The 13,987-nt window shown below is 40.0% G+C and overlaps 1 protein-coding gene across 1 annotated transcript in view; it reads left to right on the forward strand.

Annotated features, from left to right (window-relative positions):
• The first annotated feature begins 208 nt into the window (after positions 1-208).
• Positions 209-13,987, forward strand: part of pdhx (pyruvate dehydrogenase complex component X) — a 61,006-nt gene continuing 47,227 nt past the window's right edge. Inside the window, exons 1-2 of the mRNA XM_061822657.1 lie at positions 209-479; positions 12,312-12,395. Coding sequence (XP_061678641.1) covers positions 344-479; positions 12,312-12,395 — 220 coding nt within the window. The 5' untranslated portion in view covers positions 209-343. The remainder of the gene's footprint in view (positions 480-12,311; positions 12,396-13,987) is intronic.

The following is a 13,987-nucleotide window of genomic DNA, read 5'->3' on the forward strand; positions in this document are numbered from 1 at the left end:
AAGTTCAGGTATTTTATTTGTATTACAGTGCCTACCATACATATTTGCCACATCTAATATGGAAGATGCGCTGACTCCGTCAACATCAGCCCACCTGCAAAGTAGGTGTTCATGTATCAATGTCTATGGCAAATTTCCTGTAAGGACCTTATAGGAATTACTTGCGCCTGTTTAAATGTCTTTGAAATAATCGTTGTTTAACTCAAACAAGTACTAACACCTGAAAGTAATTGTTTAATGTGTATATATTCTATAAATATGAAGTAAAACAGGCTACATTAGATTATGAAAGCCAAACGTTTTAATCAGGCACATCCACGTCTCTCCGAAAGACGGCATCAACATGGCGGCCTCCTTGCGTCTGGGTCGTCAAGGAATTTTATTCGGCCTTAAATTATCGAACATTAATAAATCTTTGTGGATCACGCAGCCGTTACAGGAGCATGCCAGACACTTCTTTCAGTCTCCATGGACTTTGGGTGAGTGATGTTATATGCAATTTTGTAAAGCTATGACAAGTTTGCGACCGTTAACATTTATAGCGATTTCTCCTGCAATATAAGGTTAACCACATCCCAAAAACCTTTCAGTATAAATATTTGACTTTAGTTTGCTCCCCCCCCCCCAAAAAAAAAAGCACTTGTACGCGTCCATCCAGAACGACGGACCATGTTGCAAATGTCAACGAGGGTTACATGTTTTACTGTCGGAGTATCGTAGACTATTAAGTTGCTTCATGACCACCTATGTTGATATTGCTTCATGACCACCATTACCTATGTTGAAATCAGATGATGCCGTTCCTACCTTTATTTTCTTCTTTGTATATAAAATGTGTAGCCGGAAAGGTAAGAGTGCATTTAAAAATAGCGTATTATGATCCTGTGCAATGAATTACTACAGCAGCTATATCATAATACTATACTGCAAATACTTTCTAAAATAAGCTTAAAGTGCTGTATTTTTTTCTCCTTGTATTGGAGAAACAAAAGCTCGTGAGAAAACTACGCAGGCTACGTTTTTAACTAGGATATCCAGAAGATGACAGCAGAATTATGCATTAAATGTAATGTCTCCCACAAACGAAAAAGTTTGTCCCAAACAAAGTAAAATTTTAACTCCTTATTTTAAATGCACACATACAGCGACTGAAAGAAGTATTTACCTAACAATTTTTCTCATTGAATATATTTCCAAAGGGTCGATTGACCTGAAAATTTCACCAGATGTCTGGAACAATCCAAAGCCATAACTACACACAAATAATATACAATGTAGATCCTTCTGACCTTCTCTGTATTTTTCCACGAGCATCCTCAAGGCAAATAGTGCATCTGGGGTACTCTTTGTAGGCATGAAACCATACTGTTGCTCGCAGATACTTCTGTCCTGAGTCTATCCTCCACTACTCTTTCCCATAACTTCATTGTGTGGCTCATCATCGCAATCCTCATACTGATTTTAGTAATCCTTATCTCTGAAGCAGGGTTGTCAAATCTTAAAGCTTGTGTTATTTTAAGGCTTGTGTGGTTAAATTGTCTTGACGCAATACAACTGTCTTGTAATATTTTGCTGGTTTGACAAAGGGAATTTTGACGTAACATTAAATAGACAAATAATAGCTTGTCATAGGAAACGTTGGTCTGCATCATGCTCAACAGACATCTAGCAGGACTGAGACTTCATTCTGCGGACATTGAAAGCATACCATCTGGAACCAGGCTGACCATGCGGGACCAAGCGCTATGACAAGTGCGGTGAAATTATCAGGTGCTGTCGTTGTGGCTTTCATTTGCACCCTCTCCATGAACTCTCCGGTGACGATGTGTCAGCAACTTGGCGAATGAAAATGGTCAGTTGTGAAATGTAGATAATGTACATTTTTTTTTTCATCAATTGCAGCTGAAAACACAATAAATTACTTTATTTTGTACTGTGACTGGCTGTACAAATCCACTGAAAGATTGGAAATCCCGTCCGTTCTCGTCAGACTTTCAGGGCACACAATCTCTGCTGCCTTCCTTATGCATGTTTTTCTAAATTCTTCCTCATTAAATGCTTTTGAAGCTGCTGTGATTTCTTTACTGAGGAGGTAGTCAGCCTCCACAGCTGTGAGTAAACACAGACTCCTGTTTCTTCAGACCGGTCAAGACTACATTCACTTATCCCTTCTCCACTGTCCTTGAAAGTTGTCATATTTGTCGGCATGAAGACTCTAGTGGCGACAAACTTTATATTCTTTCAGAACTTGAAAATGGTGTGAACACACCAAGCAGCCTTCACATTCACTTCTGTGAATAAAAAGGAGGAGAACAATCTTTCTTGGAAGACCTGCAGTTTGCGTCCAATTTTCTCTCTTTTTGACGGAGCAATGAGGGTGCCAAAGTACACACCGTACCACAGAAGCCATAATAGATAGTGCAGACAGTACACAAAGCAGCTCATCCAGACAACGGGTTTGAACTACTCTCCCCGTTATAAACGGTTTGCTTGTTAAACACAATTGTTATTGTTCTATCCAGTGGACGCAGTCAGAACAGCAGTTGCTTTTCTTGAAAAATTGCAGCTCTTCTTTTGTGTCCATCTCTATGCCATCGTTTTATACTTTAGAAAATCAGCTCGTGGGCCAGATTAAACGGGCCCGCCGCCTGTACGTGTGACACTCCTGCTCTAAAGTCTCTAAACAAACTAAGTCAACAACCAAGCTGACGAAAAACACTCAAAACTATCCAAACCCTCAATTGGCTGCAACTCTCCACCAAAACTCACATTTTGAATTGTCTGGGCTTGAGGGGTTTATATAACAGTCAAACATCATGGTGAACCAGTGTACTAATTCCCGAATCCGACACGTGGTGCAGCCGAGGAGCAAGGGTTTGGAGATCATCATTTCCGGTCCCTCCCCAAATAATGCTTCTCGGAAAATGCCCTTTCCATTGCTCAACACAAGCCTCGAAACACTGGTGCATCTCCTAACATCACTAGTTGATCCCAACATCTGGTGAGATTCTGTCTGTCTGTAACATTAGTAATATATTGAGTGAGAAAAATGGGGACGTGTTAAATACTTTTTTCATCTGTTGCACCTCACCAGCATAGAATACATTTTTAGTCAAGTTTGGAAATGAAATGAACTTTTTTTTTTTTCAGATCTACAATAGAGATAAATGATTTGATTTTCATTGGCAGTTTTAGGTGTGGAAAGCAGTACTTGAATTTCATGGCTTTGGTCATTCAAGATTCAAGGAGTAGCTCCAAATAAAAAACAACTCATATTTTAACAGTTCTCTCAAATGTTAATAGTATTAATGATTTAAAATGATCAATTATAATTTCATGAACTCCCATGAAAATACAAATAATTAATAGCTTGTCAAGTTCGTCTGTATCTTGCTCAACAGATATCTAGCAGGACTCAGACTTCATTCTACAGACTTACTTTTTTTAATTGCTATTTGAATTATTGTGCCCCACTGTTGCAATCCTTAAGCAGTGGTGTTTAGTTTTTCTTAAACTCATTTATTTATTTGGGGAACATGCTCAATTTTAACATGCTAGTTAAGATTTTGGTCTGTTCTGGAGCAGTTGGTGTCATGCGATGTCTGCACATCTTTCAGCTGCATATTCATGTTACAAAAATGTTTTCCTTTTACCACATCTGAGAGCTCTTTTACTCAATTAAGATTCGGTCACAGTGGTAGGCACTGAATAACATTTAGGTCATTGTCATGTTGAGATGGGTTTTGAAACAAACCATTCACTGGGCAAGCAAAAGAAAGTGACAAGAAAGGATGGATAGTTTGTTGCCATGCTGGGCAGTCCAAGCTCAGTGACAGCACTCAACTTCTATATGGCATTCCTGCTGGTCTTTGGTTAGATGCCTCTATATTGTGTATTTTGAAGAAAAAAAAATAGATGAATCACATTGCATCTTTTTTTTGTACATTACTGTTCAGTTTGGGCTTGCAACCGCTTTTTTTTTCTTAGGGTGCAGGGGTTAGAATCTAGAATGCCATTTATTATCATTGTACCAGTCACTGTGATTTGACAGGCGCAATTGCGCCCGCGCGCCATCGCACTCGCAAATCTGCACAGTCGACCACGAAAAATCATGCGTGTAAAATTTGTTACGAGTAGAAATACATACATATTGAAAGATGTTACTTATTTTGTGTCGTCTTGTCCAATGCAATTGCGCACTTGTCGCATATTCTCAGCGCATAGGAAAACCGATCCAGCACAGTGAACCACAGCCTAACATCTTTTTTTTTTTCTTTGTTTGTTTTTTAACACGGAAGCACACTGTCTCTAACAACTAGCTGCTGCTCAGCCTACTTCTACTTCCTAGTTTACCTGGCACCATCCCCCTCCGGCTCTGAAAGGGGGACACTCATAAATATAAATACCGTCCACCACCAGTGCTTTAGTTAGCAACTGTTTTAAAACATTTCTGATACCTCGCTCAGGAGTTCGGTATCAAATTTTAATAGGTTCGTCGGAGATAGGCACTCAGAAATGAAGACAAGACACACTTCTGGCTACCAACAATTGGCACTTTATTGGTCCCACACAGAAATGGTAACACAAGCACAAGCAAAAATCACGTGGTATGAAGCTAAGTAATATCCAATCAGCTCTTAGAAGAATATCCAGCTCTTACCGTGCGCCAATAGGAGGGAGAGCCAACACTCCAGGTAGAGAGCAGCTTCAATACCGGCTGGGCATCCGTACGCAACCCGCAGCAGACTCTACCGAGAGTATCTAAAGTTCTCCTTTTATACTCTAAGCGTGTGCGGAAGGAGGGTTGAGTGGCCAATTCATCCCGCCTGACGCCACACTATTCTTTGTTACCAACAAATGGCGTTGCACGACATCATATAACACAAAAACATCTTTTTATGACATTGCTGGTTATCCAAACATCCTTTTATGACATTGCTGGTTATTCAAAGCTATTGCGATCGTCTTTTAGGTTATACAAAGCTATCGCGAAACATATACGAAGCTATTGCAAAACATCTTTTAATTATGGAAAAACAACACAATAAAATTATTCTTACTTCAGCAACACAGTCCGGGCAACGTAGAGCAAAGAGAGTTAGACATGCTGGTTATGTTTACTCTTGATGATAATGGTAAAAGTAGAAAAAAAAAGTGCTGTTGCTTTAATGAATGTTGGGGTATGTGAATAATAGAAGAAAAAGTGGTGAAACTGGAGTATGAAGTATGAAATTGTAATTTACTTTGACTTGATCTAAGTTCTAACGTTACACTAGTCTGTCCATACATCTAAATGCGTCGGTCATTTTCCCCTGTGGTACCACGTTATCTTGACGTTGAAAACTTTGAAAAATCAATGGCCTGACAATAGATACTGCTGTAAATTATGTTAGATTATAACAATACATCATGATGAAATAAAATGATTTGATTATATGAATATTTAGTTTTGAAACTGAATATCTATTGACATCTTTAAAAATGTATCTCTCAGTCTGTGCAGTGTCAATAAATTATGATTATGGTATTAGGTAACTATATACACGGGTATAGCAACCCAGTATTTATTTTTTTTTTAAGGTCTTGAGATTCCATCCCTAATCACACCCGCAACTTTATATCTTCGGGTATGAGTGGTGGACCACACTTGTAACTTTATCCGTGGGCATGACTGATCACACCCGTACATTTTTCAAATGTGAGTGACTGGTATACATCATACATTGAGATAGGAGAACTTCTGTTTCAGTGCATACAAAAGTGCAAGGTAAAAATATGTACAGAAAAATAATTTGTAAAATGGAATGCAAAGCATGTATTGCAAAGGATGTTGAAATCAACATGCCTTCACATATTGGTTCGTACAATTTGAGGAAAAATCAGATTTCAGGCTGGTGATGGCTCCCAAAAAAAAAAAAAAAAACTACTATTCCAAGCATGAGGATTTCGGCAAGTATGGTAACCGATCTTTTGGTTCCGTTGATTTTTGTCCTGGGAAACGGTGGGAAACGATTTTATATTCATATTCTGCACCTCAGCTTTATCACCTCACCTTCTTCATTGGTTTCGGCAATAAATTCTTCAGATATAGTCCACTTTTGGAACGTCTTTAGGGACACAGTCTCTTGTCTTTTACGCTTAGCCCCCAACATGTTTGAGTGACCCGGATATGAATAACTCGACCTTGCGCATGCGTAGCGCAGAATCGGAAACCAGTGCCATTTGTAAACCACACTGACAAAGCTGGGCATTTTTATCATTAAAAATAAAGGGGTTCATTTTATACAGATTGTTGTATTTCGTTGAGAACTTGTTTTACATTTCACACGTGGGCGAATTTTATTAAAGCCCTGAGATCTGGGAAACGGACTTTCGGTTCCGTGTTTTCTCAGGCTGCGTAACGACATGGTAACGGAACGATCGTTTCCGTGAAATGCTCACGCCTGTATTCCTCAATTTGTTGGCTCTTGCTTTTGTGCATCTCTACCGCCTTTCAGATGTCAGTAGCTCAAACAGTTGAAAACCGGTGAAAAGTGTATGTCAAGACCCCAATGCACGTTTTTGCTAATATTATACAGATTTTAAGCTGAATACGAATTTTAAATCTATTATGAAGGAAACATTTTTATTTTTTGATTATCTGCAAAGGAATGATCGGACATTGCTGTATCCGCCAGAAAAGGATGGAAATGTTGCGGAAAAAGCCGATCAGAGGCGTGACGTAGGACGTTGTGACAACATCGATTCCGTAGGAAAACACTGTAAGAACGCTGATGAATTTTTCAATAATTCGAGCAATAAACATTATTCTGAAGGGCCCCACAAAGACTGTGAAGAACATGACCTTTTTGAAGGTGCTAAAGGTTATTCATTTGACCCAGGTAGACAGCACACACGTTTGAATTCACATGAAGTAGCTGGCAATGAAGAACCCGACACAGCAGACAGACCATCGTTGAGTATATGCCTCGTGTTGGAAATATCGACTGGTAAGCGTTTGGGAAGTTCTTGTTTTGTTTAGTTAGCCATAACATGATAAATAGTAAAGGCTTCGATATCCTGAATTTAGAAACGTAGTTATTATGCAAATGCTGTGTATTTAGTAATTTGGTACACGACAACCGCAACAACTACATTGCGTCTAAAATGCTTATTATTGCACCAAAACTTTGTGCTTCTATCATTCAACCATGTAAACTGTGTTCAATGTTCCAAAACAGCCCATCCCAGATTTTATAACATCAGAAGTCCACCCACTACATGAGTCGTTTTGCAGTCATAAACACTTGTATTTTTTCTGGTAAAAACATTGGACAGGATATGTATTTTATGCAACAGTTGAACATATATTTTCGTCTAGATAAGATAATTTGTGTTCAAAATTGCACATTACATACACTTAAAGGTTCTGAGCTCTGCTGAGGCAAAAAGAGGAGTAAATGTCTGTCACAGAGGGGAGCGGGCAGCCAACGATCTTTTATGCTGTTTTAATTGTCCTCTGAAGGCTTGTTCTTTCTGTCTCAGTGCAGCTTGCGGGTCAGATGGAAACACAGTACGTAAGCAGGATCTCAATGGATTAGTGGTAGAAGGCCACCCACAATTTTGTGCCCAGGTTATTTTTAATGAGGACTTTCAGGAAGTGGAGATGCTATTGAACCTTCTTAATGACCGCTGAGATGTTGTCTGTCCAGGAGAAGTCCTCAGAGAGCAGGACTCCCAGGAACATGAATGTATGGACTCTCTACACACTCGTTGTTAATGAAAGACAGAGGTGGTTCTGTTCCTCCTGAAGCCCACAATGATCTCTGTAGTGTTCTGTGGCAAATTGTTGTCTGAACACCAGGTTGTAAACTTCTGGACCTCCTCTCTGTAGGCTGCCTCCTCTCCCTTTGTGATTTAGCCCGACCACTGTTGTGTCATCAGCGAATTTGATGATGATGTTATTATTGTGAACTGGCCTGCAATCAAAGGTGTACAGACAGAACAGAAAGAGGCTGAGCATGCAGCCTTGTGGTGAGCTGGTGCTCATTGTCCGGGTGGAGGAAAGGTTGGAACCGATTGTCACAGTCTGAGGTATGTTGGTCAAAAAGTCCTTCAGCCAGGTGCGTGTGAGAGGAGGGAGACCCAGGATGTCATATTTAGTCAACAGAATGACCAGTATGATTGTGTTAAAAAAGGGGTCTCAATGTGTCTATTGTGATTGACCAGCCGATCGCCGAGGCAGTTTTGGTCAATCGCGTGACAGTGTGCCAAAAAAAAGACATCAGCCTGTCATCCATCTCGGTGCTTGATTCAAGTGTGGCCAATAAGATGATTGCATACACATAAAGGCGCGTTCGAGCAAGCTGTGCTCCTATTTACGGTTTCTCGTTTGCTTTCTCCGTGGGAGTCGCAGCGATGCACCCCTGTGCTAAAGTCTGAACTGTAATCCACAAGACCATCCTAGCATAGCTCTGCGGTTGTTCCAGGTGGCTCAGAATGTAGAGCTATGGCGATGGTCTTCCTCTGTTGATCTATTCAACTGGTATGCGAACTGGTGGGAGTCAAAGTTCCAGGGCGAGACAATCTTTGATTTGCTTGAGAACCAGCCTCTCAAACCACTTCATGATGACAGGTATGAGGACAACAGGGCGGTAGTCATTAAGGCTGGTTAAGGTTGTCTTTTTGGGGACAGGAATGATTGGCGAGGATTTCAAACAGATGGGGATGTCTGCTTGGGCCAGTGAGAGGTTTAAGATCTTACAGAAAATGCTGGACAGCTGGTAGGCACATGCTCTGAGCACTTTGCCTGGGACACCGTCTGGTCCTTCCTGGGTTCCAAGAGCAGGATTGCATGCCTCACGTTGTATTTCTGTACAGTGAGTGAGGAGTTATTGGAGCCTGGTGAGGGGCAGCTGAATGTCACTGTGATAATTCAAAGCGAGAAAAGAAGCCGTTGAGCTCCTCTGCCAATGCCTGTCACATGCCCTAAAGAGTGGGCGGACCTGGGTGGTCATCCAGGGTTTCTGGTTTGGAAAAACCCCGATGCTTTTTTTTCCATACAGACCTATAGGATTCTGCTTCCTCTTCCTCCTCTACCTGCGCTGCTTTGCTGGCCGAACAGAAGTCCACAGCAAGTCCAGCGATCTTATATCTTCTGGAATTTGATCTTTGTAATGAAAATCATTATTTCCCGTAGGTATCCGAGGTCCAAAAGTTATTCCCAGATGTAGCAATGTAGTGCAGAAGCGTGCATAAGCAAACTGCCCAGAAAAACAAACATTCCCTTTTTTTTTTTTTTTTTTTTTTTAACAAGTGTAAAAACAACTCAACCCCACCATCTGGCACCAAACAATTAAGAAACTCATCCCAATCACACACTTTCACCACTCTTTACAAATGATATGAATATTAATAAAAATTATTGACCACAATAAACAGACACTCGATTTGGTTTTTAGTTGACTGATTCGCATAAGATGCAGTTAAGTTTTTTTTCACAATAATCTCCTCTTGTGGACTGTAATCTCCAGTCAGACGTCAGTTGTACTAATACCCATTTGTTTGGAAATTGATGTTAGCATAGGAATTCTATGTAAATACTCAGTTTCAGGTTAAAATGTTACAAAAATGTTAATCATATAGTCATTTGCTAACTGTAGGTTTATTTCTTTATTTAGTTTACATATTCTTAGTCACCCATCGTGACTGTTAATTCATACCAGATTGGCTTGGCACGTCTGACATTTAATCAAAAGCATTCAAATTGCACAAAACAGGAGTATTCAATTTGAAACAATTTGTAGACGCATAGGTACGCCAAGGGAATCCCATACAGCTCACTTATTTCTGTCATTGTTCATTACTAGGCAGTACACTCTTCTTTTCCTTCTGGCTTGTCCTGTTAGGGGTCGCCACAGTGCGTCATCTTTTTCCATGTAAGCCTATCTCTCCTGTATCTTCCTCTCTAACACCAACTGCCCTCATGTCTTTCCTCACAACATCCATCAACCTCCTCTTCGGTCTGCCTTTCGCTCATTTGCCTGGTATCCTCAGCACCCTTCTACAAATATACTCAGTGCCTTGCCTCTAGACATGTCCAAACGATCAAAGTTTGCTCTCTTGAACCTTGTCTCCAAACCATCTAACTTTGACTGTTTGAGCTAATTTTTTTCCCATCCTGCTCACTCCGAGAGAGAACCTCAACATATTCATTTCTGCCACCTCCAGCTCTGCTTTCTGTTGTCTCTTCAGTGCCACCATCTCTAATCTGTATATCATGGCTGTCCTCACCACTGTTTTATAAATTTTGCCCTTCATCCTAGCAGTCTTCTGTCACATAACACCAGACATTGATTGACATTATTGAGCCCAAGTATTTGAAGTTGGGCACCCTTGCTATCTCTTTTTCATGGAGCCTCACTCTTCCTCCTCCACTCCTCATTCATGCATATATAGTCTGTTTTACTTTATTGGATGCCTCCATCTTTCTAAATGTTCTTCCACCTGCTCCCTGCTTTCACTGCAGATCATAGTGTTGTCTGCGAACATCATGGTCCAAGGGGATTTCTAACCTAATCTATCAGCATGTCCATTAGGTGTATTAAAAAAAAATGCTTGTGGTTCCGATTTCCCGACCGTCCCTAAAAATTCCCTCTAACTCTAATTTTTACGCCACGTAATGTCGAGCATGTTTCTCCACGGCTACATGCTTATTCGCAACTTGCCCTCCGCTCTGCTGCGGAAGCACAGCATTAAGTAGGGTGTTTGACAGCACCTGCGGCGTGCAGTGGTGTGTCCGAATCCATTCCTGTGCTCACTGCTGCACCTCATTGCGCCCTGATTACGTTGTGTATTTAAAGGGTTATCCAGTGCTTTGCATGAACAGTGTATCCAATGTCATGTAATATGTAGCCTATTTTGACAATGTGATGTTAAATCCTCTCATTTAATAGTGTTTTAAGAATATTTTTATCGACAGTTATGAATTTTCAGGGGTGCTGCCATTTTCGCAAGTCACGTGATCTACGTGGGCCAGAGCTCGCTCATCAGACTCCGCATCATTCCCGTCCGAAGAACCATCCGCGGCTGCCGGCCCAGAGCTCCCGGGGGCCTTTGTTTACGCACTTATGTCTCGCGTAGGCCTTCTAGTAGTCAGACTCCGCGTCATTCCACCCGACAGATCCATCTGAATATTCAATATTAATTTCCCTCCACAGGTTCAAATCTGTATGAAAGTATTTCCTCAGTCTTCCCGATCAACTGATACTGCTATTTCTTCATCAGATGAGGATAAATCTGAGAAATCAGCACTGGGCATAATGGTCTCCCATGTAATTGAGCGTTTGGAACGGCACGGTACACGTCACATACGCCCATGTAGATCATGTGACTCGCGAAAATGGCAGCGCCCCTGAAAATTCGTAATTGTTGATTAAAAATCTTCTCAAAACACTTTTAAATGATAAAGGATTTAACATCACATTGTCAAAATAGGGTACATATTACATGACCCATTAGATACTGTTCATGCAAAGCACTGGATTTCTCCTTTAAGCCTTGTTTTACATGCCATTTGTTGCCAGATCATTGTGTGTATATCCGTGTGTGTTCAAGAGTGTCACCTACTGTAATTATTTTCATCCCATACCATAGTGTTACTGAGCCATAGCAAGTCAAGTTACATTTTCATGTTTTTCCATGTCTGATTTTTGACTGTTTCACGTTTTTTGGACCAAGCCTTTTGCCTTGTCATTTTTGTACTGTCGCCCTGTTGGACTGCCTTACCTCTGGGTGGAAATAACCCTTGCTAAAATTCACGCTTAGGTCTCTGCTTCCTGAATCTGGGTCCTACCCACCGCCTAGTTTGACAAAATGAAAATTATTTTTCATCTCTGCTAATATTACAGTGTTTCGCAATGCGAGATGCCATCATGAATTTTGATCTAGTTGTGCACGAGATAGCGTGAGTTAATGAGAACTGACAAGAAAATTCCAGTGCCATTTGCTGGAGACGGAGTAAAATTATTTTGTAAAAAAAGAAAAACGTACCGACTGACACTTGTTCTGAAATTTAGGGATTTTGACCCATAACATTTTTTTGGCCTTATTTGTCTGTCAGTCTTGTCTACCATCCTCAACAATGATGTAATCGACATGACTGTTTTATTTTTTTTTATTATTGTTGTGCTTTGTCTTACCGTGCTGTACTGCATTTTTTAAAGATATCAAACCATTTCATCATCATTTTCCAAGAAATATTTGTGCATTACCTTTTAATTTCCTGTTCAAATGTTTTTTTTAAGTTGTGCTGTTATGGTTTTTTTTGGTAGGTGTCGCCCCACTCAATGTGCAAATGCCAGCTCTCTCACCAACCATGGAAGAGGGAAACATTGTCAAATGGCTGAAGAAAGAAGGTAAAATCAATTTACAAGTGTATAACGTGCTTTTCAGCACAACTCTCTCCTGCGGATATTACCACAATCAAAATTTGTTATTCTTCTCCGGTCAAGTCGTCGATGCCGCAGGAGTCCCAAAGCAAGTGTGCATTAAAAACTATGACAATATTTATCTAGTCGCTATGGGCCAACATGAAGCGCCTATCATCATTCTCTGTGACAACACAGCAACGTGCGAGGCATCTGCTTTTGCACTGTTGCATTCATTAGCCTTTGGTGATAAACTGGTTATAGAAAACCCAGCCGTCACTATTCATTACTGCTTAGCAACTCTGCTTATCCAGGCACTACAGCAGGATCCTATTTTATCATGAGCAGCTGAGTTCTGATTGGCTGCTTTTGCTGTGTTCTCATGTGCTTTTCTGACCTGGAGTGAGACATACAATAGCTTATATGTGGATGTGATTATGAAAAATAAATTCTCACTGACAAATAAAAAAAACACATTTGGCCCTTAGTTTGATTACAAAAGTACTGCTACTACTGAAAAAGACTGGGATTTTCAAGAAGCATATGAAATTTAATGATCATAATTAGGCTTTACACGATCAGGATTTTTGGGGCCAATCATCAATCAGGAAGTTTAAAAAAAAAATTATAACAGATAACAGATCCGATCACAAGATTGAGCAATGAGTCTATTTAAATGACCTGTTCATTTACTCTACATACCATCATTTCTCCTGTATAGTGTACACCAAATCAGGAAAACCCTTCTACCAATGTACAATGTGCACCACCAATTTGCTGCTATCTATATGCTCAAAACATAATTTATCTGTATTTCCATTTTGCTAAGTTTTCACTTTTGTTTGTACTTGTATTGTTTTTCAAAGAAATGTCCATCACAATAATTAATAATAATCTTTGTGCATGTGTAATAATATCTTGGGACAGGACATCCTTGTCCTGGTCCCTGTAATTTTCAGAAGAGAATCCCTCAACCAACTAAAATAAATGCTCAATGGCCTTCCCCTTATACCCTGGGGGTACCCCATTTAATTGGGGCCAGAACCACCTGCAAAAAGCAAAAAACTGGAAAGTAGGGGGGCGTGTATGTTTATGTGGGTACCAGAACGTTAAAAATATGTCAACAGTATTTGTACTTTGGATATTTGAGAAAAAAAGAGGTATTTAGTTAAGTCTTGAGTTATAAAATCTTATATACTGTACTATAAGTGTATAATATAAATTATAAAAAACATACTGTATTATATTACTGTGTGGTTAACATTCATCACTTGGAGGCTCTTCTGCTGGAGGCGCGTGTAATGTAGCTGGGTTTTTTACATTTGAGATGGATTTTTTTTTTTTTTGTGTGTGTGTGTGTGTGGGAGTACCAGAATGTTTAAAACGTGTCAACAGTACAGTATTTATACTTTGCATACTTGAGACAAAAAAATACAGCAATACAAGTGTCTAGTTAAATATTTTAATTATAAAACATTATGCTCCATTTCTTCTTTTCCTTTCGGCTTGCCCAGTTAGGGGTTGCCACAGCGTGTCATCTTTTTCAAGCCTATCTCTTGCATCTTCCTCTCAAACACCAA

Source organism: Syngnathoides biaculeatus, chromosome 6 (assembly GCF_019802595.1).
Source record: "Syngnathoides biaculeatus isolate LvHL_M chromosome 6, ASM1980259v1, whole genome shotgun sequence".
NCBI classification, from domain to species: Eukaryota; Metazoa; Chordata; class Actinopteri; order Syngnathiformes; family Syngnathidae; genus Syngnathoides; species Syngnathoides biaculeatus.